Raw genomic sequence first — 26,699 nt, forward strand, 5'->3', positions numbered from 1 at the left:
GTAGATATTTAATGGTCAATTCCATTAATCATTCTGATATTGTATTGTATAAGGCTACACATGAACGTGTATAGCTTGACAGAATGATATGTCACATACTGAAGTTATGTGGTATTGATTCTATTGAATCAAAGGTCATTATCTATAAAGGTAATGCAGCTTGTGTTGTTTAGATGGAGACAAGTTATACTTAATGCAATATTTTGCATTAAGATGGTTCTGTTCCATAGATCATATGGACATATGAATATTTGCAAACTAAGTATTGTGATAATCTTGTTGAGATTTTCACAAAGTATACCATATTGCACATTTCATATGTGTTGAGTGCATTGGTATGAAAAGTTTGCAAGTTTCAGGGGGAGAGTCTCTCGTCTCTCTGATTAGTGACTTGTTGAAAACATCATATTACACTCTTTTCTTTGTATGAGTTTTTTCCTTTGAGTTTCTCATATAAAGTTTTTAATCAGGTAATATCAGCATAAGATTATGTCCTATCATGTGACATCCCGAAAATCTATCAAAATTAAATCACTCGCTAAAACATTTTTTCCAAAAATTTTCATCGTTGAGCTCAATTAACCCTAAACCCTAATCCCCTCCCAGAATTTCCGCTGTCCTGACATCCGTTTTCAATCGTCGTTCCATCTTTTTCCGCTGCCCGTACCCTCCCTCTTTTTCCTCGCCGCTGTCTCATCCCGCGCCGCCCGGCGGCCTGTCGCCCACGCGCGACTGCCCGCCGCGATCGGCGCCGGCGCGATCCCCCTCCCTCTTTCTCTCTCTTTCTTTTTCTCTCTCTCTTTTCTTTTTCCCTCCCCTTTTTGTTTTTTCTTTTCTTTTTCTCTTTCCCTCCTCCTATCTTCTCCTCTCTCCTTCCTCAGCTCCCGAGCACCGCGCGCGCCCGCACACCCCGCCCAACCCCGACCACGCCCGCACGCCGCCCCGACCACGCTCGCGCACCTGTGCGCGCGCACCGCCCCCGGCCGACGCGCGAGCACTGCTGCTGCCGCCCGCTGCCCACGCCACGCGAGCCGCGGCAGCGCGCGCACGAGCTCGCCGTGCTCGACACGTCGCGCGCGTCGCGACACGCCGCACGCCCAGCCTCGCAGAGCCACCGTGCCGCTCGCCGCCTCGACGCGCGGGTGCGCACGCGCACCGCGTGGCCGCGTCGCTCGCCGGCCGACCCGGTCCCGCTCGCCCCTGCTCCCGGGCCCGCCCACGCACTGCTCCCACGTGCGCTCGCCGCGCCGCCCGCCGCCTAGCAACAGCGCCGCCCACGCACTTGAAGATGTTGATGATAGTGTTCAAAATTTTGGGCACAGTTTCCCTCCTCATCATTTGAGTTTCATGTCCTGCATGGTTAGTGAAATTCGGGGCTTCTCCCGACATGTGCTCTTTTAGGGTCATGAGCTTGACCAAGCGCAAAGCAAGATCGAGATTTGCAATTATTTGTAAATATATGCAACATAATCACATCCTCAATTAAATTTCATCAACAAGGCATGGTGTAATTAAATGCAGCATGTGTTTCTTGCATAGCGCGGAGCACATTATTAGGCAGAGGTTCTTTAAGCATGAAATCAACCTTCTCAAGAAACTCTAGCCTATCATCATGAAAAGAACAAGGCATAGAATTTAAACTTTCATTCCGACTATTGGTTCGAGCATGAGATTTTTAACGATTATCAACAAAACCAATAGAAGCTTGAGAATTCACTGTATACCTTAGCCTCGGAGCTTTTTCATACTCATTGGAGTCGTGGTGCTTTGTGCGAGATGTCATCTTGATGCACTCCTCGTGGTCCGTCGTGATTTGCTTCTCACGTCTCCATGTGTTGAATGTTGCGCTCTTGTAATCCGTCGTGGTTTGTTTGCAACATCTTCGTTTGTGGAAGGTCGACCACTTGTGCCTTCATTTACCAATGTCATTGGGGTTCTTCCTCTGCTCCAAGCCTCTGAATTTTATCATGTACGCTTGATGAAAACATCGACCAAGCTCCCCTTCATTGTTGTCATCGTTATCTTTTCTATCTTGTTCTCATCGCGTTGCTCCTGCCTCTTCTTCGTGGAATATCTCCTGTATACTCAACAGAACATATACCAAAATATAGCTCTATTGAAAAGTTTATGAAATTACCTTTCCAACGAGTGGTCATTCGCTTTAAACGGAGTCCAAACGAGGGAGTTATGCCTGTTTCACTTTTGGCGCTGGGTGCTGTCCAGAAATTTTCAGAGTGCACAACCTTCAATGTTTTGGTCATACCGCTTGTAGGAATCTCCGATTGACTTGGTTCTTGATTCGTTGGGATGGGAACTTCGTGGAGGAATCGATACGAAGATGTCAATGATCTTGATCTTGTGGTCTTCGGAGCGTCTTGTTGTGCATCCTTGGCTTCAAGGTCATCACCATTGATTCACCAGCGAGTAGTATGGCTCCAATGGTCTGTCTCCATGGTTCTTGCTTTGCCTAAGGTGTCGGGATCGAAGGAGGCTCCCGTGCTTTGTGTCGATGATCAGAGCGGTCTCTTTCTTTGATTGCACTCGACTAGAAGCTTCTTGAGCATCCCATGGAGAAGATGGGTGGCATCATGGTTCCTCTAATCTTGTTGCCTCTAGCGTTGGTCAACTTCAAATCATCAACTTTTGTGCACAAGGTTCTCCAAACATCGTGCGACATCGTCATCACTTTCTCTATTGTTTGTTGCTGCCTCTTCTTCGTTGAATTCCTTGATCATCCTGCACAGAACATGTACCAAAATTCTACTCCATGGAAAGTCTTATGAAATTACCTTTTCAACGAGTGGTCATTGATCCCAAACGGACTCCGGATGAAGAAGTTATGGTTGTTTTACTCCGGCACTACGCTCTGTCCCGAGACATTTCAGAACGCGCAGCGTTGAAAGATTTTACCATAACTCTTCACACCGATCTCCAAAATTCATGATTCTTGATGCGTTGGAAAGTAGATTTTATGGAGCTTCAAAATAATCTATTATTTTTTCATGGTACTTCTCTGATCTTGGACGAAAAACTCATTACAACAGTAACACTTTGGAGATGATGATGATCCGATTGCACGATTTTCTTCGCGGGCATGCTTCATACCTATTGCTTGACGAAACAATTTTTCCCAAAAATATTAGTCTTTAAAATCAATTGACACGGCGGCGTACCTTATTTATCATCTTTTGCTTTGGGGAGTGGGGACTCGATAGCGGATGCTGGGCCACTAACAAAAGTTAGCACCTACCACTAAAGAGCGGGTCTTCACGTAGCCGTCAACTTGCTTGAATGAGATTGGACTTGTCAAAGTACGGACGTTGAGAACTTCTCAATCGCTTTGTGTCTAGGGTTTTACCCGCATTCATGGACACAAACAAGAAACACAGGATATATGCAATAATAAAATTAGGGTTAGTCCAAAAACTAGATAGATCACCCTAGGGTTCGTGTTGCCGATCCCCGGCAACGGCGCCAGAAAAGCTTGTTGATGCTCCTTAGCGCCCCGATTTGTATACCGCAAGCGCACGGTTCGTGTAACTTTTCCCTTAGAGTATTCCCCCAAGGTTTATCAATCCGTGGATCGACAAAGAACTACCTAAGGTTTTCCATCTAATCTAACGGATCTATCCTAACATGAAGCATTGATTGCATATAAAGGGTAAACCTTTGACAGATATGAGTGATGTGTAAAGGTTGATCTCATCCATGAACATAGGCTTAATCATAGCAAAACCAAAGACATGACTAGGCCTATCGTCATCTAGTTGTAGTTCAAGCTAACGAGCAAATAAATCATGCATCTCAATCAAAAGCATCTTTAAATCAAAATCTCCAATCCGATCCTTCGATACCCCACCTACTCAGTGGCAGCGCCCTGTCACGACACCCCCCTTTGGATGAAAGTACCCTGAAGCAAGTCGAACCCCCTTTGGTAGTTCCGCCATGAACCTCTACCCACCATGACTACAAGATCATGCTAAAAGATCTATATCGATAATAGATCTAAGATGAAGCAAATCCAAAGAAAAGAACGAAATCAAAAGAGAGAACATGATCGCTAATAGATTCAGAAGACTTGATTATCATTACTCACATAATAGATTCGTTTGGATCGTCACCACCGAGTACATACCATTGACGACTCCAACTAGCTCATGAACTCCACCATGGCACAACCACGCAGGGAGGCCATAGCAGCTAGGGGTGGCCTAAGCCATCTCCTAGACAACTTCGAAGAGTTGCGGCGGCCATCGTCTCCCTCCGGTCTTGGCCCTAGGTTTTCGTCGAGTTCTGGGTGGATGGATGCTACGAGTTGAATAAGGTGCAAGCTATTTATAAGCCGAGGAAGCCACCGGTCCAAGGGGAGGCCGAACCGCCTCAGAAACGGGCTAGGCCGTCCGGCCCCATGGGCCTAGGCCGGCCGGCCTACCCTCTTTCGGGCTCGCCTCGGTCTCATCTTTCGCGTGCAGACTCCTCGCATCTTCTAGAGTTTATGTCCTTCACGATTGCACCCCTTTGGACGTCATTATCTTGGAGATATCTTCGAGGAAAGGATAGGATAGGGAATTCTTCCTTAAATCTTCATTTGCTTTGCTTAATCCCGAAGTATCTTGATCTCATCTTCGTGGGCTTGGTCCTTTGGGCTCTCTTGGAGGATGGATGTGCATGAATGGGCTTCGAATCAACATGGGCTTTGGTCCTTCCTTTGGGCTTTGGCCTTCGTCTTTCTTCGTGTTGGCGCTCGATCACGGGCCTCGTCATTTCATGCTCCAAAATAGGCCAAAAACCTGCAAAAACGAAGTTCCTCCAAAATATATGTGCAAGTGTGAAAATGACCAATAATTAGGTTGGGGTTAGGACGGTTAGTGGTTTTGATATTAAATTCATGCCATTATTAAGGATAAATAAGGGATAAAGTGGGTACTTAAGGAGCGCCAACACATGTTTTGTCCAAGTTTTTATAAACACAACCTATTGGACTGTTTTATAAAATTGCATATGTTTTGCCTACTGAAAACATGGTTGGATAGCCACCCTTGATTTGTTATAACCATTCCTTGACCACCTAGATTAATGTCTGAATGTATTTTGTTTGGACGTTAATCGCTGCTAGAACGCTTAGGACCTTATACACAATACAACTTGTTTTATAAAGAAAATGTGTGCGTGTGTGGGAAGGGAGAAATGTGGAATTTCGAAAGATGAGTTTAGACAGGATGGATGTCATTTCTATGTGATTTGCCGATTGGTGTGCTTGTACCTGTGTGGTTAAGCAAGGAAGGGAGATATCCATCTTGTCACAACTAAGGACCGAGTTGGTGTGTCATCTCACCTAACTCTATTATCGTGCAAACCACTCGACCGTTGAATGGGCAACGGCTTAGCATAAACCCCACTAGTTAGTCTGATAGCCATCAGGAGAGCTGAGAGCAACGGGTGATCAAGGAGAAGGGATTAGCTCTGTGTGACTTATGCCCCGGTTACAACCTCTGTGATAGGTCAATGACCCCTTGGTGCATCCCATGATGGCTAGTCAGGTCTAGCTAAGGTGGGTAATGGCTTTGTTGGGATCTGCACCGGCACTAAGGTGATCGAGTTGCGGTACCCCGCTTGTGGGTAAAGTTGCATACCTCTACAAAGTTAAAATCTATTCGAATAGCCGTGCCCATGGTACTGGGCGAGTTACGGTGTGGTCACATAACTAGTGTTTATTTCGGGATGGGTTGGCGTGAGTTGTTTCAGAAACGTGTCCGGCAGTTGTGCCGTGTGCTACGGCGGATGAGGAGTCCGGTAGCAGCTTAAAACTTGGATCCTGTGTGGATCAACCCTTCGTGTTACTCGTTACAAGAAAACTAGTTTTGGAAATGCATTCTTTCAAATGAACCCTTGCATAAAATCTAGCTTTCCGCAAAAGTAAACATTAACCTTATTCTTGAGTTACCCTGTGCATTAAAATATGTTTATTCCCCCTCCGTGGGTGTGGTTGGACTTGCTGAGTACGTTTGTACTCACCCCATTCTTAATTTTTACAGAGGAAGATCCAGACTTCGTTCCCGAGGACGTCGAGTAGGGTACCGTCCTGCACCCAGCCTTGCCTGTGGATTAGGGTCACCCGCAGGAAGTTCCGCATGGCGCAAAACTCTGATGACCCCCTCTTCATAGTTAATGTAGTTGTGTGGGTTTTAGTTGTAATCCTCGCGATAGTGGCGCTTCACTGCCCATTACCGCGTAGAGTTGTACGGTGATGAACCATCTGATGTAATAAAAGTGTTATCAGCCTCCTGGGACTGATATTGTATCACTTTTAAGTCTTCTCTTATGAGAGGACGCTTCAGGTGGAATCAGAGCCGTAGGTTGGCCGTAGGACGTGACCCTAGGAGTGAAACCCTTTTCAGGCCCTTTCACACTAGGACTTTTCCTTCCTTAATTTTTTTTCACACAAACACTCACCACTGGTTCTTGCCCTGTTCCAGATGGCTGACAATGGATGGATTGGCAAAATCTGTCATGCAGAGCCCGGCCTTCCTAAGTTATTGGTACTCAGCCTGGAACGTATTGGAGTGGTGGACCCACCAGAGTACGTCTACCGAGAGTACGACTCCAGGGGCACTCTTCGGTGCGACGTAATGATTTTCGTGGAAAAGAGCACCCGCTACCCTGATGTGGATCCCTGGTTCATCTCCACCACTAGATTTCGCTTCCCTGACACCTACCGAAAAGCCACCCGTAAAGTCCTCCGACATCTGCGTGTGATCTACAAGCACCATCTTCAGCAGACTCCTATGTGATTTTTCCCGCCTACTGAAGGAAGAGGACGCACATGGATTGCTCGGATGAGAGGACTCAGAAGAGAAGAGGAAGACCTAGAAGATACGGTCTCCCACCTATCCATCTACCTCACCGGCCTGGATGAACTTTACCGTGAGCAAGCAGCACAATTGAAGCAACAAATCCACAGGGCAGAGAAGGCGACCCAAGAACTGGAGAAACAACGGACAAGAGCCGCACGCGCCGAGTATTCCCTAGCCTCTCTCCAAGCCCAAATGCAAGAATACGAGGCTCGCAGATGAATAGGCGGGTGGATAGAGGAAGAACCCGAAGAAACCCATTGGGATATAGGCACTCAGACTGAAGCGGAAGAACCCGAAGAAACCCATTGGGATAAGGGTACTCAGACTGAAGATGATGTGATGGGTCAGTGTCTTCCACTGAAGAAGCGCCCTATTTGGATCGAGGAAGAGTCCCCATGATAGGAGTAGCACTCCAAGCTAGAACCCTATCCTAATAGCCATGTATCCATGAAAACTATACCCCTCCATGTTAAAATAATAAGTACCATCTGTTCCCCTTTTGTATCCAAACACTCGTGCAACATTTGTTCACCCTATCTTTGTTTTAAGATGGCTGAGGAATGATGGACCCAGGGCAATTGCCAAGCTGCACCTGGTTTCCCCAGCCTCTTGGTCAATGCCCTGGAAAGCCTTGGCGTTACGGAACGCCCAAGGTACTACAGCAGAGAGTACGAGCACCATGGTACCCTCCGCTGCAGGGTGATCCTGGTCATCGCCAGAAGTGACTGCTACCCCGACATTCAGCCATGGCGAGTGACCGCTACAGGGTTTAGGCACCAAGACACCTATCCTTTGGCCGTCAGAAAGGCGCTCCGTTACCTGTGCCGGATTTTTGAAAGACACCTCGCTCCCACACCAATGAGGTTCTTTCCGCCGGCCATCAGAACCCCCGTTTGGGAAGCACGCATGAGTCTGGAATGGCGCCGCCATGAAGAAGACCCTCTGTACCAAGTGGCTACTTACTTAGCCTCCTTGGATCAGCTCTTTGATGAGAAAGCTCACATTCTGAGGGAGCAGACCCATCGCGCCGAGCAAGCAGAGCTCGCGGTGAGAGTGCAACAGATACGAGCAGCCCACGCCGAGGCAAGAGCCGCAGCCGCGGTCAGCAGTGAAGCAGTTGCTCAGGAGAGTCTCAGGCAAGCCCGAGACCGGCGTATGCAAGAATGGACCAGAAGTGGAACCCCAGTCCCGGCAATTGGGGAAGACCATGTTCTACTCGGGACACCCGTCATAGGATGGGGACCACTCGTGATAACCCCACAAGCCCCACCCGAGAACCCTGAAAGGTCTACTGCCGCCGATGAAGGAGAAGCTATTACGCAACCCCTGGAAAATGGAAACCTAGAAGACGGCGAGTTGTCTGTTCCCCTGGAAGCACATTCCGCCCCAGAAGCAGGCTCGCCCCGCGAGTAGAATGACCGACGCCATCCTAGTGTTGCACCCTCCCAAGCCCCCTTTGGCTTAAGTTGTACCCTTAAGTGTGAACCTGTACCCGGACGTGTAGTACGTGTTTGAGTCTTGCCCCGTGTTGTACCCTCCCTTACGGTAATAGAGTGATGTGTGCTTGTTGTTTGCTATGTATGTGTGCTTGTTAGTGGTGTGCTTATCGGCAGAAGGTAGATTCTGCCTTTTCAAAAATACGAAATAAACAACTTAAACACCACTTAATCCCAATCTCACAAAAATTCTACCCAATCTACAAATGACTTCCCGAAGCGTTACGAGGGCCTCCCGCATTCGGAACCCTACAGTCGCTGGTATGGGAGTGCAGCCTAATGGACAAAACCCCACTCAGGAAGAACAGGAAGTGAGCCAAAACGAAGGAGAAAATCGAGAAGTGCCACTGCCACCACCACCACACCTCGGGGACCTGGCACAGATAATCCACAACCAGACCCTCATCCTAGAAACACTGGCCAATGCCCTTGTCAACAAGCGGCCATGAGAGCAAACCATGAACGACAAGCTGACAGCTTTTCTAAGGACCAAGCCGCCCACTTTTGCCGGATCCAGCAACCCCTTGGACGCAGACGACTGGCTTCGTGTGATCCAGAGGAAGCTCGATCCATTTGAATGCCAAGATCGGGACAAGGTTCTTCTGGCAGCACACCAACTCACCGGGACTGCCTTAGCCTGGTGGGAAAATTACTGTGCCGCAGCCGAAGATGCCTCCACCATCACATGGAAAGAGTTTGTGAAGGAGTTCCGCCGATATCATATTCCCTCGGCCACCATGAAGCGCAAGGCGGATGAGTTCCGCGCACTACAGCAAGGAAGCATGTCGGTGGAAGAGTACACCCATCAGTTCATGGAGCTGGCCCAATATGCACCAGAAGAAGTGAATGATGATGAGAAGAAGCAGGACATGTTCAAGAAAGGATTAAACCCAGAACTCCGGACCTTGCTTACTCTGCAGATCTATTCGGACTTCAACACTCTGATGAACAAGGTCATTCTTACAGAAAGGGCCAAAACTGAAGAAAGAAAGGATAACAAGCGTAAGTTTCTGGAAAGCAAGGCCCGCCAGCAGGATCGCTTTCAGAAACCCAGAAACTTTAGCTACACTGCACCAAGGTCTCAGGCCCCAATGCAGTATAGGACCCCAGTCTCAGGTAACAGGCCCATAGGTCCCTAATACACAGCTCAGGAGCCAGAACACCATGAGGGCCCCGCAGAGCAATGCAAGCCAGGTCACCAACAACAACAGCAATGCTAGGGTCTTTTTCAACTGCCGTGAGACAGGACATTTTATTGCCAACTGCCCGTATGCCAATAACAAGCCTGCTACATCAGCCCTCTCCAATACAGTGAATGGACCAAGGCCAGTTCTGTCAGGTGCCAACCGAGTGCCTATCTGCAACAACAACAACACCAACAACAACAGTCAGCAGATGAGGCGGCCCCAACAGTCATTTGGACGAGCCCGCGTCAACCACATCAACGCGCAGGAGGCTCAAGGAGCTCAGGGCGTAGTGCTCGGTGAGTACCTAGTCAGCTCAGCTCTTGCAACAGTACTATTTGATTCTAGAGCATCACACTCATTCATATCCTCGAGTTTTGTGGAAAAACACAATATACCTACAGTACTACTAAAAACACCCCTATTAACCCGGTCGCCTGGAGGTGACATCAAGTGTCAACTAGGTTGTCTACGGGTAAGGATCAATTTAAGTGGGGTATAATTTCTAGCAGACCTAGTAGTACTTAAGTCTAAGGGAATAGACGTGATCCTTGGAATGGACTGGTTAAGCCGACATAATTGTCTCATAGGTTGTACTGACAAAGTGGTACACCTAACAAACCCAGAAGGAGTACGAGTGACCTGCCATACCCGGGAAAGTGGATCAGACCCAATGGTGTTTAGCATGAAAGCCAAGTCTTTGAAAGAAGTCCCGGTAGTAAGTGAATACCCAGATGTTTTTCCGGAAGAACTTCCTGGGATGCCACCAGATAGGGATATAGAGTTTGTTATCGACCTTGTCCCTGGAACCGCCCCTATAGCCAAGAGTCCCTATAGGATGGCAGCCTCCGAATTGGCAGAATTAAAGAAGCAACTAGAAGAATTGCAATGAATTGGCTTCATCAGACCAAGCTCGTCACCTTGGGGAGCCCCAGTCCTATTTGTCAAGAAGAAGGATGGGAGTATGAGGTTGTGTGTAGATTACCGGGCGCTGAACGAAGTTACCATCAAGAATAAGTACCCCCTCCCCAGGATTGATGACCTTTTCGATCAATTAAAAGGAGCCAAGTACTTCTCCAAGATTGATCTAAGGTCAGGATATTTCCAGCTCAAGATAAGAGAAAGCGACATCCCAAAGACAGCCTTTGTCACCCGATACGGACAGCTTGAGTTCACCGTGATGTCTTTTGGACTCACCAATGCACCTGCTTATTTCATGAACCTCATGAACAAGGTGTTTATGGACGAGTTAGATAAGTTTGTTGTAATCTTCATCGATGACATACTTATTTACTCGAAGAGTGTTCAGGAGCACGAGCAACATCTAAGAGTAGTTTTGGAAAAATTAAGAGTACATAGGCTATATGCCAAATTCAGCAAATGTGAATTCTGGCTGGAGAAAGTAGCTTTCCTTGGTCATATTCTGACTGTGAAAGGAGTAGCAGTAGACCCCGAGAAGGTCGAAGCAGTTTCCAACTGGCAGCAACCGACCAATGTTAGTGAACTCAGAAGTTTTCTCGGATTAGTTGGGTATTATCAAAGATTCATTGAAGGATTTTCCAAGATAGCCCGGCCCATGACAGAGCTGCTCAAGAAGGAGAAGAAATTCACCTGGACAGAGTCGTGTGAGAGAAGTTTTCAAGAACTGAAGAATAGGTTGATGACCGCCCCAGTGCTGACCCTACCAAACATTCATCGGGATTTTGTCATCTATTGTGATGCATCCCAACAAGGAGTGGGTTGTGTACTGATGCAAGACGGGAAAGTAGTTGCATACGCTTCCCGCCAACTCAGGCCTCATGAGCAGAATTATCCAACCCATGATTTGGAACTTGCAGCCGTAGTGCATGCCCTTAAGATTTGAAGACATTATTTGATTGGGAATAAGTGTGAGATTTACACCGACCACAAGAGTTTGAAGTATATTTTCACCCAGCCAAATTTGAATTTGAGGCAAAGAAGGTGATTAGAACTGGTTAAGGATTATAATGTGGGAATCCATTATCACCCTGGCAAGGCTAACGTGGTAGCCGATGCCTTAAGCCAGAAATCCTATGTACCCAAGGATGATCATCTGCGAGAGGAAATGGCACGATTGAATGTGCACATTGTCCCTCGAGGCTCCGGCCATGTGCTGAACATCCAATCCACACTAGAAGACAGAATCAAAAAGGCTCAAAGTTCGGACAAGGACTTCATGGGAATCCGTACACAAACTGGAGAAAATAAGGCGCCAGATTTTAGAGTGGATAATGAGGGAACCTTATGGTATAAAGATAAAATTTGTGTGCCCCGGAAAGGAGACTTCTGACAAATAATCATGGATGAAGCTTATAACTCGGCCTACTCCATCCACCCAGGATCCACCAAGATGTATATGGACTTAAGACAAAAATATTGGTGGAATGGAATGAAGGCGGATATTGCACGGTTTGTCGCCCGTTGTGACACTTGTCAAAGGATCAAGGCCGAACATCAGAAGCCAGCAGGGCTATTGCAACCCCTACCTATCCCAGTTTGGAAATGGGATGAGATAGGAATGGACTTTGTAGTGGGTTTGCCCAGAACATCGAAAGGTCATGACTCCATATGGGTAATAGTGGACCAACTCACTAAATTGGCTCATTTCATACCCGTACGGACAAATTACGGTGGAGAAAAGCTAGCAAAGCTTTATGTGGAAAACATAGTAAAGTTGCATGGTGTGCCTAGCAGAATTGTTTCAGATAGAGGGACCCAATTCACCTCTAGGTTTTGGAAAAGTTTGCATAAAGCCATGGGCACCAAATTGGATTTCAGCTCCGCTTATCACCCACAAACGGATGGCCAGACAGAAAGGGTGAATCAGATCATGGAGGATATGTTGAGAGCATGTGTCCTTACCTATGGCAAGGATTGGGAGAAAAGTTTACCCTATGCAGAATTTTCATACAACAATGGTTATCAAGCGAGTTTAGGTATGTCACCATTTGAAGCTCTTTATGGCAGAAAATGCAGAACCCCCTGATGTGGTCAGAAGTCGGAGAACGTGCCCTAGTTGGACCCGCACTCATAAAGGAAGCAGAAGAAAGAGTGGCTGAGATTAGAGAAAAGCTGAAGGCCGCCCAATCTCGACAGAAAAGCTACGCATACAAGAAAAGACGAGAAATAAGCTTCAACCCAGGAGATTTCGTTTGTCTCAAGGTTTCACCCATTCGGGGAACTCGAAAATTTCAAGTACAAGGAAAGTTGGCCCCTCGGTACATTGGGCCGTACCAAGTTCTGAAGAAGGTTGGGGCAGTAGCGTACCATCTAGAGCTACCAGATGAAATGTCGGATATACACCCAGTGTTTCATGTCTCGCAATTAAGAAGGTGTTTGAGAGTACCCGAGGCAGAACACGTGCCAATAGAAGCGATAGATCTGCAGCCAAACCTGCGATACCAGGAGATACCGGTCAAGATTCTGGACACTGTCACCAGGAGGACAAGAAACTCCGAAGTACGGATTTGCTAGTTACGGTGTGGTCACATAACTAGTGTTTATTTCGGGATGGGTTGGCGTGAGTTGTTTCGGAAACGTGTCTGGCAGTTGTGCCGTGTGCTACGGCGGATGAGGAGTCCGGTAGCAGCTTAAAACTTGGATCCTGTGTGGATGAACCCTTCGTGTTACTCGGTACAAGAAAACTGGTTTTGGAAATGCTTTCTTTCAAATGAACCTTTGCATAAAATCTAGCTTTGCGCAAAAGTAAACCTTAACCTTATCCTTGAATTACCATGTGCATTAAAATCTGTTTATTCCCCCTCCGTGGGTGTGGTTGGACTTGCTGAGTATGTTTGTACTCACCCCATTCTTAATTTTTACAGAGGAAGATCCAGACTTCGTTCCCGAGGACGTCGAGTAGGGTACCGTCCTGCACCCAACCTTGCCTGTGGATTAGGGTCACCCGCAGGAAGTTCCGCATGGCGCAAGACTCTGATGACCCCCTCTTCGTAGTTAATGTAGTTGTGTGGGTTTTAGTTGTAATCCTCGCGATAGTGGCGCTTCACTGCCCATTACCGCGTAGAGTTGTACGGTGATGAACCATCTGATGTAATAAAAGTGTTATCAGCCTCCTGGGACTGATATTGTATCACTTTTAAGTCTTCTCTTATGAGGGGACGCTTCATATCATCCATTTTCCCCATAGAGGTTTTTGGTGGATGATATTGTAACATACGATACATTGTACTCTTTTCTCTATGTGAGTTTTTCTTATTGAGGTTTCTCATATAAAGTTTTTGATGAGGCAATGTCAACATAAAATTATATGCTATATCATCTAGTTTTCCCCACCGGGGTTTTTAGAAGATGATATTTGAAGCATATTGACCATAGGGTCAAGGTGTTATTAGACTAAGACTTTGGGTTATCTAAATGGTCTACTGACATTGGTTATTGTATATTATGGTGTTTCTTCTTATTTTCTCACTGGGTTTGAAGGAGTTTTGCATAGTATACCCGAATTATTTTGGTTTTTCCCACAGAGTTTTCCAAAGATTCTCCTCACATTTTTCCTGAAAGAGTTTTGGGGAGTTATATACATATATATCACATATCCTGATTTTTCCCATAGGGTTTTCAAGGAGTTATTTGATTGATTACAAGACCACAAGAAGATCAAATTGATTACAAAGAAGAAGAAAATTGATCAAGGGGGAGTGTTATGAAGAAATTAGTATTAGTGATCAATTTCTATAATAGTTAATTAGTTTAGTTATTAGGCGGTTGCCTTTCTCGAAAGGGCCAACTCACGAAGGGGTCATCCCGAAGGGGCCATTCACGAAGGGGCATGTCCTTTCGAGAATAGGCACCGTTTTTCTCTTGTACATATATATAAGAAGTGGTCTAAACCATCAATCAATACAATCAATCGTTCCATTCTACTCTACTTATAACACAAATGATATGTTGGTGATTTTTTTGCTGGATCCAGCATACTTAGATATAACTTAGTAGTTTTTTTTACTGTTTTATCATGTTTATGTGATTTTCTGTGATTTTAAAACTAAAATAAATATATAGATGCCTCTAAATTATTTTATTAGTGCGAAAATACCGAAAATTAATGAAAAATTTCTTTATGTTGTTGTTTTCTTAGTTAAAAATCTAAACAGATATATTTGTATATAATTAGATTGTAGAACTGTAAGTGACGGAAGGCCAAGAAATTAAATGAATCTCGTTTTGAGGCTAAATAACCAAGTTCAAGAGAAAAAGAGACAAGAAACTGAGCACAATTTTTTCTAGGGAGTAATGAAATAATTCTCCCATATAAAAATGGCCGCACCACACTTTCCCTCGGGCTAATCTGAACCATTTCTATTGGATCGTACGATCACTATGTCTCTGCGCAGACTTTCCGTTTCTAACCTGACCACACCTCTCTCCTGCCGTCCGGCGCGACCGCGCAACTGTTCCGTTCCTCGCCCTCTCCCTCTCGCCGCCGCCGCCGCCGCCGTCAGAGATGGGCCGCGCTCCGGCGAACGGAAAGAGCTCACCGCCACCGCCTCCCCCTCCAGGCCGTTGCCACTTTTGGCTCCCCAACAAGCGCCGCCACTGCGCCAACTCCTCCCTCCCGTCCTCTCAGTAAGCTACTCCGACTAAGCTTCATAGCTCGTCAGTCTAACCCTTGAACCCTAACCCTGGTCCATCCTGCCTCAGGTACTGCGGGAACCACCTACCCGAGTCCGCCTCTGGCGCCGGCCGCCGCGTACCGTGCCCCGTCGACCCCTCCCAGTAAGCCCCACCACCACCCCACCATTTGGATTGGCTCCAGCATCGCCACTAACCCCCACATTCTCTTCTCACACGCAGCACGGTGCTCGAGGAGAACCTGGAGGCGCACGTCGGAAAATGTCCCCTGAAGAAGCAGGTCGCCGCGCTCGCCGCACAGCCGTACTACTCCAAGGGCATCAGCTCTGGCGGGGCTGAGGCCGGGCGCGGCATCACGTCGGCGGAGAAGCGTGCAGCCGTATACAGGCTTACGGAGGATGAGTTCCGGGGTCTGCTTCGTAAGATCCGATCGGTGCACACAGCGGCAGCCATGGCCATGCGCGAGTCATATCTGATCACCGGTGCTTGCCACAAATGGATGGGTGGGCAGGTCGATAGGTGGGGGGAATTCACCATTTTGGCAGTGTAAGGCTCATTGTGCTATTGGGAAGTGATTTCTGATGGTGGATTGGATTACAGGAAGGTGCCATACCAAGAGAAGCATGTTGCACAGCAGGCGTCCATTGTTGGGAACATGGAGGAATTTGGCTTGCTGTGCAAGGGTAGAACCGAGGTGGTCGCTGGGGAGAATGTGGCAGCGAGTGCTCAGGCGGTTGTGGAATTTGGAGCTGGAAGAGGGTATTTGACTCAGGTGCTGGTGGACTGTTATGGGATTAGGAATGTGTTCTTGATTGAGAGGCGGTCCTACAAACTTAAGGTCCGTAAAACTAAACAAATTATTATGTTTTCGAGATAAGATTCACTTGATCTGTATTAATGCCTGCTGTTGGTTACTCTGTTTTCCAAAATGCATCCTAGCTTTCACAAGGCTGAGATTTTTCATCATAGTTAGGCTCAATAATCAATAATTTGTATCTACTTTTTGCAAAATGACGTGTCAGTTTTTGCAACATCTCGAAATCTTGTAGTTTTACTACACTCAATGTAGGCTGTATTTTGCAATTGAATGTTAAGACACATTGACTTGTGTAGTTGTGTCATGTTGTGTTTTGATTCTAGTGATGTGAATTTATGGTTTTAACTTGTTATTCTTGTCTGAATTTAATGCTGCTGCAGTTAATTTGAAGACATTTCTAACATTTTGGATAATATGTTATTTTTAGAGCAACCTTGATTGTATTATGAATTTTTTTTGAACATCTTAGCAGCTTACTGTTGTGCTAAATCTAATTTCGCCAAGATAAGTTTCTTAACCACCTAAAATTTCTAGGCTGATCGAAGCTTGCGTCAAAACGAAGATGTTACCTTGGAGCGTTTGAGAATTGATAGTAAGGTTTCTCTTTCTTTTTCTGTATTTATTGGATATCGAACATAATGAATTTCGAGTAGTTTGCAAGTACCTTCGTAACTGAATCTTTTTTGTGTGTAACTGACCTTATTCATTTGATCATTTATATTTGCGTGGTCGTACTTTCTTAAACAAATATAATCACTGATAAGGAACAGAAACACGATGCAGTTGAGGATTTGAACCTGCACGGAATAGAGGCATTGAGGGGACTTAAGTATCTCGCAATTGGAAAGCATCTCTGTGGACCCGCAACAGGTTGTCCAAGTATTTGAAATTCGTGCATTCATTTGTGTTAAGAAAACCTTATCTAAGAAAACTTGTCTTCCATTGTCAGATATGACCATGACTTGCTGTCTCCCTGAACAATATGGCCAAACAGAAGAAAGGGTCCATGGCAAACGAAATCTTCAGGGCCTTGCTCTAGCTACCTGCTGCCACCATCTTTGTCAGTGGAAGCATTATGCGAGTAATACTCTTTTTTAAGATTGCTAAGCATTTCAACAAAAAGAAAATGGGATGTGTCTTTCACTTTCACCTCATTTATGTATAAAAGTTTGTTGTTTCTTGAAAATTATAGAAGATCTGTTTGAACTGCTTGCCAAGTACTCCTCTCAGGACTAAGTAATTTTCTTTTCTCCTTGCTGCAGATAAATCTTTCCTCTCAGGACTAAGTATTACAGAGGAGGAATTCCATGCCATGACATGGTTTAGCAGCTGGGCTGTGGATGGTGATCACAGCTCCCCAGATTCCTATGTGGAAGTTGAAGACACGTCTTCTGAAATCAGGTTGGGAATCATTAAGCATAATTATCCCTTGGGTCTTGTCTGCATTTACTATTGTCCTTACAGATATTCTGTTCCAACCTTTAGTCTCGTCTATGCATCTTTCCTGGTTATCTGAAGTTTATTTTCAGTCAACATTCAAATTACTCCCATAATCCGCTCTCTGGAAGTCTGGAAGTTTATTTGATGACCTTTTTTTGTGTTGGACTACGGTGCAGAGAACCAGAGAAGCCTGATTTGGAGAACATCGGAATTGAGAAGATAATCCGAAGTATACCAACAGGGGAGAGGGCCTCCTTGGGATTCATGTGTAAAGACATCATTGATACCGGGAGGCTGTTATGGCTTAGGCATAAGGGTCTGGTTGCAGATCTTGTAAGCTATGTTCCATCAAACATTTCACCGGAGAACCGTCTACTAATCGCAAAGTGTACATCTTGATTGGGTTGAACAGAAAGTGCGTGTGTTTCAGCCCCCCGCGAAAATGCAGGAACATGAATTGTAAAATATCGTTCCCCCGAATACAGATTTTGAGTTCCGGCATCATATAAGGACTCTTTTTTTTTTGAAGAAGTCATATAAGGACATATATAAGGTCAAAATGACAACATATATACAAACAAGAACACGTTTTATTCTGATGGTTCACAAAAACTCCGCAAAGAATGAGTTCTACAATACAAAAAATGGAGTAATGGAATGGAAGCATGTTAGGTTGTAAATATAGTTGATATTGACGATGTGTAAGCTTACAGCAGCAACAGGATACTGCTATACATACAAAGGAACTTCTTCACATGGTAGTTATGTTCCTTTGATCTTAGCCACCACACTAAAGCTCTCAACTTACAAACAGCAGCTAGGCTTATTTCATCCTAAAACTTCTTACATCGGTCCACGCTCCAACAGCTCCCATCTGAATGTGGGCGCAGCATAAACCCTGGGAAAGGTGTGAAGAAGTATGCCCACACAGACACAAACCACGGCCACTCCCATCACCGTCAGCATTGCTGGCCGGTAAAGGAAGGTCCTTGCCCCAGAATTTGGATACACCCGCCGCGCTTGTTGGGTGCAGAGGAGGCAACGTGGCACTGATGCAGACATTGGCCTGCAGATCTCAAGGCTAACATCACCAGGCTTAGCACCATCAGGTATCACAGAGCACATACTGCTTGGAACACCGAGGACAACATGGCCTTTGCCAAGATGCTTATCAATCTTCTTGTGGACAAGATTCAGGTAAGCATCATTGCCTCTCTGCCGAGCGTAGTCTTCTGGGGTAAAGCCTGTTTCATCCCGTGCATTACTCCACGCACTAATTCCAACCTGAAAGGACGTAACAGACTATTAATAGGCTAAAAATAAATGACTTCTCATAATTCACGTATCAATTTAAGTGTATATGTCTGCTTTAGTTAAAAGATCAAAATAACGATAATTTACAGGTTTCTATGAATCTCCTGTTGTAAGTTGATAAAGTTAGGTCAACTTGAGTTAGTAGGAAAAAAGAGGCAAAGTTCCAAGAACTAGAAAGGAGAATACCAGTCCAGGATCATCTGTCAGCGCATCCAACACATCCTCAGCATCACTAGTGGCAGCTGCTATATGAAGGGGGGTAATTGTTAACGGGCCCAGAGCATCAGGTCTGAATAGGTATGTCTGTGCAGTTCCCTTGGAGTTTTTATTCGGTTTGTATCTCAGCAGAAACCTAACCATTTTGACAGACTTCCTTCGGACAGCAGCGTGCAACAAATTTTCTGAAAGCACCATCTCTTCTGGAGATTGGGATCCCACATCAACAAGGCCAATAAATAAGGAATCTAACAGCATTTCGACCACAGCACACCACTCCCGCTCCATGGCAAATATACCAAGTTTCCTGAATCTCCACATGTTAAAAGAAGCTAGAGGTGTATCCGTTTCATCCTGTCTAGACATTCTGTTCGCTCTATGAAGAAGCCAACCCAACTCATTTAGAAACTCCAAGGCTTGGTCCCTGGCATTATCATCAACAACTGCATGTTCGTTACTGGAGAACTCAAATATGCTCTCCAGCTCAGAAACCTCAGAGCATACATCCTTCTCAGCAATTATAAAGGGGAAGAAGCCATTGCTAAATCCACTATCTTCGACCTGAAATTAAAGGTAATATTCAGGGGAAATTGAAAGTTTCATAAGAAAACTGGAATCACCATATCATAAGAAAAGCTATATAACAATTTGTACCTCTATAAATCCTCTTCCCCTTGTACCAGGGATGGAACAACAAAAACTGAGGCATTCGATGTCCTCAGCATCATCCACTACAGTATCTGTGTCTTCCTGGAATATACAATGTCCTTCGTATGAACAAATTACCCTGCAAACATGAGCAGATAGTAGTTAGATATAGAATAAGCTGAAGGAAACATGAAGGAGTAAACTACTTCATGAATAAGTTAATCTAAATTTAAGATGAAGTACCTTGAGGAAGTACTGAGTAGGTTAAAACCTTCTACTCTGAAATTTATTGTTGCAGAATAAGGTGCAGCAACTGGTCTGACACGTAAAATCTTGCAGTATTGGTGAGAACTGGGTGCCAGTGGTCTGTCCAACAAAATTTGACCTGCAGCAAGATGAACGAATGAGCGTGATAATTAACAAATTTCCTACACAATGAATACAGAATAAAACTTAAACATCAGCATAATTATAAAAGTGCTAAGTGCATGGGATTGGTTCACCATTGTGCATAAAAGCTAACTGTCGTCGAACCATCACAAACACCAAGCCGGATGCCCAAAAGTCGTCAGTGGAGCTATTCAAAAGCTTGTCCAGGTGCAGGCTCATATTATCAGAAAGCTGCAGAAAAGACCGTTAATAACCAAACAAAAGAGGGGCACTATTTTGACATGAGAAATTAAGAACAGAAGCATACCTCTCTCCATGCAGACTCAACTAGCCGAAGATATACTGTTAGAATTATACAGCCAGGTCTAATATAGCTCTCTATATCGGTAGGACTACTTGACAACCAACCAAGAATCTGAAAATTTAGGGTTTTAAGTGTTAGGTTCAGGATATATTTTCTTGCCCCATGCTGAGAGAATGCATAATTCACCTGTGACCGCAAAACTGGAGGTAAATCACTGGGAACTTTGTTGAAAAGCTTGAAGACAATCTTATCAGTCCGGCACTGCAAGCAGAATAATAAGAATCAGGGTTTTCACAAGAAAAAAGAGGGCCACCTAAGCATAGTTAGGTGGTGCAAATCCATTATGAAATACTATGGTAAAACTAGTATCTTGGTGTATGTGAGTGCTACCAAGATTATGGCTGTTAACATGAATTCTCTCCATGCATAAGTTTCCATAGATGTCGGAAGACTGTCCAGTTCATATTAGACCTTTTAATTTGACGTGGCAATACAGAGGAGATGCAATGAAGAGTGCCTATCTGATTAATGTATTCTAAAGAGAAAACACTTCTAGATTTGGATCTTGGGGGTTGAAGACTTGTTTGTGCAGAGTTCCATCAAATTTACGATAGCAAATCTTTTATGCTTTAGTTCTTGACAGCAGTCAGACCTTCGAGTGAGGGTATCAAAAAATCAGGTAGGTCTAAAAATCAGAAGGCTGAAAGAGTAAGGGTAGCAGTCATTAACTCCCTAAAGCCAAGCACGGATTCCCAAACTAGTCCTGCATAAACCAAATGTATTCGACATCTAACTCCCTCATAAATGTGCATTGAAATTCTCTGTCCAATTCAAATTCCAACCTTGAATATTCGCCACCTAAGAAAGTTGATTCCTGCTAACAGTTGGATGTGCATGTATATATACTATTGACTATTCCAATAGCATATTGGCAAATAGTGAGTTGTCAATTTCCCATTAAAGATTTGCAGTAAGTCAAAATATGTTTCATCAATAGATAAAACTACTACTATACAGATCGATACGTTGTACAAGAACTCACAATCTACCCTTTAGCATTCTTTATATGAAGCTGTTGCAAGGAATAAAAGACAAACCTGAGCATCTCCATTTGAGCTTGACAATGATTGTGTTGATGTTGAATCTGAATTGCCACTAGTTTGTGGTGGACTTTGAGTAGAATCTTGCTGCATCCATGATGCACAATTCGGAGAATCAGCTGCCTTAAAAGCAGGTGTAGGTGAACCTTCTTGCCCATCCTCAAAGCCTTCCATATCGTTGCAAGTGTCATTCAGATCAAAATCCTTGAGCTTGCATGATGCAGGCTCTGTGCATGCAGAGAAGAAATTTAAGCTGAAATTGTTACTCAGAAAACAAGTTATTAAGGTTTAACAATGTAACAATGGTTCTACATCATACCTGGAGTTACCACCACGGTAGCCTTCGATTGTACTGGCACAACAGATGATGATGCTTGTCCACGATGACTACCATTCGCGAAAGGCAACTTAGAGTTAGATGGCCCTGCAGCCTCTTCTGCACCATTAGCTGTTCCAGAGGTTCCAGCATTTGATCCATTTTGCAGGCTTTGATATGCCTCCAGGAGTTTACAGAGTTCTTTTGGCTCCAGTGATTTGGCAACAGACCCTAGGTTCTTTAAAAGAGTAGATAGCAGCTCCTGGCTGTTTGAATGCTGAACACTATCAGCTGCAAGTACAATTCTAAGAGTCATGTATCTTCCTGAATATGACCATATGAGTTGCTATGCAGGCTACTAACTATGCTGACAAGAGAGAAGTTTGGGTGCACTAATTATCTTGGAAATGAGCTTTCACAGGCAACAAGAATAGCAGTAAATAGAAATATTTTAAGGTCACACAGCTTGCAGATTCTGTCAGGTGTACAACGACAACAACATAGCCTTTTTTCCCAAGCAAGTTGGGGTAGGCTAGAGATGAAAGCCAAAAGAAACAAAGTTCATGGTTCAGGCACATTGATAGCTAGTTTCCAACCGCTCCTATCCAAAGCTATCTCTTTAGAAATATTCCAATCCTTAAGGTCTCTCTTAGCCGACTCATCCCAAGTCAGTTTAGGTCTACCTCTACCCCTCTTTACATTATCGACACGCCTAGAACCCCACTACGCACCGGTGCCTCAGGAGGCCTCCGTTGGACATGTCAGATTCTGTCAGGTGTAAGATGCTAAATTGCTCAATATGATACTCTACAACGCAGCTGCTAGAGGAACTTCCTATGAACAATCCAAGAAAATATACATTAAATAGACCAATATATGGAACTTCCAACACACATAATACCATGTAAAACCCTGGCCTAAAACTATTGAATTTCCATCAACATGTCAAATCTAACAAGAACTCATATACTCTTGTAAAACAGAATTGTAAAACAGAATATGATCTCTAATCTTGTCCTAAATCTATAACAAGAAAATTCCATTAAAACACTATTAACACAACTTCATAAGACTGAAGGGAAAATAAATTATACATGTATCAGAACCTTCATATGTAGAACAGGAAACTGTGTATGTGGTATAGCAAGGTAGCAAACTTACAGTTCAGATTAGCACAAATCCCAATAAGACTTAACAATAGATAATTGCTGACTTTGTCTTCAATTGAAGCAGTCCCACCAATTGCGCTATCAGGGCGGGTTTTCCTCCTCCGTCTATTGTGGCCTGCTAAACGCCGCCGGCAACTTCGCTTACCTTCATCAAATTCTTGAAGAAGGTGAAATCTGCACAAGAACATGTATAATAATTACAGAGAACTTAGGGGTAAATATTATTCTAAGTATATAGTGACACCACGCATTACTTAAGAACTTGAGTTCTAATCATGAAACTATTTAACCACTTGGTGAATGTTCCGATCTCTAAAAATTTATACTAGAAGTTTCCTTGCAAACAATTATGACTTAGATATTGCCATTTCAGTCTAAAAGTGATAAATTTGACTTTACATTTATTTTCTTCTACAGCTGACAGATTATGGTGATTCTCAAATATCACAAGTTGGGAAACAACAACATGGTCAGAGTTTGCACATATCTAAAATCTGTGTCTGGCTGCACTAAACATAGCTTGCATGAGATACTCTACATTCATTCAGACAATGAACAAACAATTACATGTATAGCAGCAGGACCATAAAACTAACCTACTACATTGCTGGCAGAACCTCTGGACGGTGTTTCCAACAACAGCGGTGCTAGCCTTAGCATGCATCTCGCAGACCTTGTGCCGACGGTGGTAGTCTTTAGCTGCAGTCAGATCAGCCCCACAGCCCTGAACCTGGCATGCCGGCCGATTTGAGCTGCCCCCTTGCACCCGGATCTTCTTTCCATTTCTCTCATCCTCGTTTAGATCACTGCTCTCCATCGCTCCGACACCAACAGCACTACCCCCAATTCTCAAGCTGAGCGACCCGCCACCGTTCACAATCATGTCCTGATCCTCCCTATCATCGTCATCAATTACCACCACCCTTTTCCTCTTATCAGCGTCGCCTCTATGGCCACCATTCCTAGCCACCTCTGCCTCGGCTTCCTCTGACGATGATGGCGAGCTGTTCAAACCTGAGCCATTCGCCACAGCAGTTGGCACCGGCATGGCAACAAAGCGCTCACTGTCCCAGTTCCAGTCGTTGAGGTCCCAGCCAAACACCCTGTTCTCACGCCTGTTCAGGTCAAGCTCACCCGGCCCGCTGCCGTACAAGTGGCTGCTCTGCGCGCCGAGCCTGGCGGCCTCCATGTCCTCTCACCTGCCAAAACCCTAGATGAACCTCCGATCGCAGCTAGCCGATCGGACTCTTTGAAGGAGAGCAGCAACCTCAGGAGCCGAGAGATCTAGTCGGCTCCTCTCCCGCTCTGGAAATCGACGAACGTGACGCCCACGCAGCCCCGGATCCACACCAGAGAAACCCACATACCCTTGCGCCTCCAGCTCCGGCAAGCAAGAATCAGAAACACCACCGCCAATCCGAGCTCATACGGCGCGAATCACCGAAATATTCCAGTGAAAAAATACTGACGCGAATCAGCAAGACACCAAACCGAGAAAATTGGCGGCCCAGGCCGCAGCTTCGGTGTCGAATCGAGCTCCAGAGTTAACGAACTGGGCGAATCCGGCGGGAGACTGGGGAATTGGGTTGGGGGAGTTTGGTGGGAAGGCAGGAATGGAGTCGAGGTGGGGAGCAGGGGTGGAGGGGAAAGAGCAGAAAGGCAGAAATGGGATGGCATGTGTGAGTGGGGAGATGATAGATGGGGACCCATAGCGGGGTGGACTGGTAGAAATAGTCCTGCCACAAATTGCACGCCGCACCCCCAGCGGCTACACGACAATTGGTACCGAGCAAAAGGGAAATTAGTGTTGGTTTTTAAAAGGTTTGACGGAGTGATAAGAGGGTCTAATATGTCAGAAACTATTTCAAGATTTTGAGTAAGAGTGGACCCTAAATACCGTCTAATTTGGACCAATAAGATCAGAGGATCCATTATGTCAAAATGTACCATATGATAAAAGAATTCATTTATGTTAAGATCTGATGTAAGGAACTAATGATCACTGGATCCATCATATCAATTTGTACAATATAATCATAGAGGCTAAAAGGTACAATATGAGCAGTGGCGAATCTAGTCTCAATATTTCGAGGGGGCTCATATCTACTATTTTCTTCTTTCTCCTCTTCTCTTCTTCTTCCTCCCCTCTTCTTTTTCATTGTTTCATGCCAAAATTGAGGGGGGGGCTTAGGGGGGTATCTATGGATCTTGGGGAGGTAGGGGGCTTAATCCCCCCTAGCCCCCCCTTTAGATCCGCCCCTGAATATGAGAACGGACTCTAAGTTCCGTATTTTGAAAAAGAGAAAGGAAGCGTTCAAATGTTGTAGATGTATGAGATAAGATGATGACCAAAAATATTAAATTACATACGACATATATGATGAGTAGTTGTAACGTCAACATTGACTATTTGTAACGATCTAAAGGGTTACATGATCTACAAGTTCACGTGACAAGTATACTTAGAAAATAGTATAACATACAATTATCATAATGCAATACCTTTTCTGCAAAGGTAGTAAGGAGCATGCTCATCATCTCTTAGATACCACATAATGGCCACTCGTACACCATCTCAAATTAACTTGTAAAAGTTCACTATCTTGATAAAGACATGAACTGTAATGTAATTCTTGGCACATAGCTAAGACATGTAGAAAAGCACCTTGCTGTCATTATCACAAACTTCTCCCACAGATCTCTTGTTACTGCATGCCTCTCACATCTATGTTTATATGGTGTGTACTCTTTGCTATTGGGACCTCGAAACCGTGAATTCTTACCTTAGAGAAAAATAGGTATCTTTTTTATTGCATGGCTTTTAAATAGATCTATACATCATGATTATATCATTGTATTTTCCACAAGCTTTCCATGTAGTAGTACCCTTGAACACAACTCCATGTGCCATTACTACAAAAAGCATACACATCAGGATGTAAAACCGTGTGTACTAGGGTTTCGGGATGCATGCTTTTCATACAAATCATGGTCAAAGCATAGACAAAATTATGACAAGTATATTTTTTCGCGGGAAATGCTTCGTATAAATACATGTATCTATCTCCTCTTTAATGGCAAGGTACATACGTAAACAACGGGGAACGAATTATTAGCTGCGCACGACCCATGTGTGTGTCCATAGCACAAGCTACCTTCCACGGCCATTTCAACATGGTTACTCGTGTGCCATCCGGCCACCTACCGTACCAGTATACCACACGGCCATATAGGTAGCAAATTCACTTTAGCCGATCAAGCAATCGGATCAGTTCGTGAATGGACTCACCCTTTGTGGCGATAGCTATCATGGTTTGCCACAGTCAGGGAGCCGCAGCAGCTAGCTATGTAGGAGTAGTTAGTTGCTAATTAATAACAATCCCACTGGGGCCTCAAGATTACATATAGATAGATTATAGTATGACAAGCACAGTTGACTACACGTACGAACCACATGTCGCTGCTGGTGCGCGCGCCGTTATTGCCACAAGTAACATAGGATAGCCGCCTCGTATGTACGTCCTCCTATGGTTCGCCCACGCGTGATCACCACAGCACTAGAAGATTAATTAGCGTGGTGATGCTAGCTACTAGGAGCTGAGCATCGGATAATTTAAGGGCATAATTATATTTGGGCTCTGTCTTTAATTTATCTGGTATGGCAGGGACTTTATTATTACGCACTCTGAATTGGAGTGTTTACTGATCAATAGGGGTGTCAATTGGTGACTCTATCTCCACTCCTTTTTAGTTTAAAATTTTTGTCGGTACCTCTGGACTAGGGAACCCCCTCTTGCTGTGTCAAAACTCGCATAGTTATCTGTAACTATGCCCTAAA

General features: G+C 44.8%; 2 protein-coding genes across 3 annotated transcripts; one reads left to right on the forward strand and one right to left on the reverse strand.

The window, feature by feature from the left end:
• Nucleotides 1-14,707: 14,707 nt before the first annotated feature.
• LOC120691533 (tRNA:m(4)X modification enzyme TRM13-like) lies at nt 14,708-17,908 on the forward strand. Its single transcript, XM_039974616.1, has 9 exons — nt 14,708-15,141; nt 15,217-15,291; nt 15,370-15,666; nt 15,748-15,985; nt 16,499-16,556; nt 16,748-16,834; nt 16,914-17,045; nt 17,227-17,365; nt 17,581-17,908. The coding sequence occupies exons 1-9, from the start codon at nt 15,020-15,022 to the stop codon at nt 17,801-17,803; spliced, it is 1,371 nt and encodes a 456-aa protein (XP_039830550.1). The 5' UTR covers nt 14,708-15,019; the 3' UTR covers nt 17,804-17,908.
• A 66-nt stretch (nt 17,909-17,974) lies between these two features.
• LOC120691532 (squamosa promoter-binding-like protein 6) lies at nt 17,975-24,557 on the reverse strand. 2 transcript variants are annotated; one of them, XM_039974615.1, is made up of 11 exons: nt 23,458-24,050; nt 22,854-23,035; nt 21,696-21,983; nt 21,374-21,603; nt 20,463-20,537; nt 20,280-20,387; nt 20,086-20,203; nt 19,826-19,967; nt 19,589-19,721; nt 18,905-19,495; nt 18,216-18,688 (listed from the first exon to the last, which is right to left on the reverse strand). In XM_039974615.1, the coding sequence occupies exons 1-11, from the start codon at nt 24,048-24,050 to the stop codon at nt 18,248-18,250; spliced, it is 2,901 nt and encodes a 966-aa protein (XP_039830549.1). In that variant the 3' UTR covers nt 18,216-18,247. The 2 variants fall into 2 exon arrangements, with proteins under 2 accessions (XP_039830548.1, XP_039830549.1); XM_039974614.1 differs by having other exon boundaries at nt 17,975-18,688; nt 20,280-20,537; nt 23,458-24,557.
• Between the last annotated feature and the right edge of the window lie 2,142 nt (nt 24,558-26,699).

The sequence above is a fragment of the Panicum virgatum genome, chromosome 9N (genome assembly GCF_016808335.1).
Source record: "Panicum virgatum strain AP13 chromosome 9N, P.virgatum_v5, whole genome shotgun sequence".
Taxonomy (NCBI): domain Eukaryota; kingdom Viridiplantae; phylum Streptophyta; class Magnoliopsida; order Poales; family Poaceae; genus Panicum; species Panicum virgatum.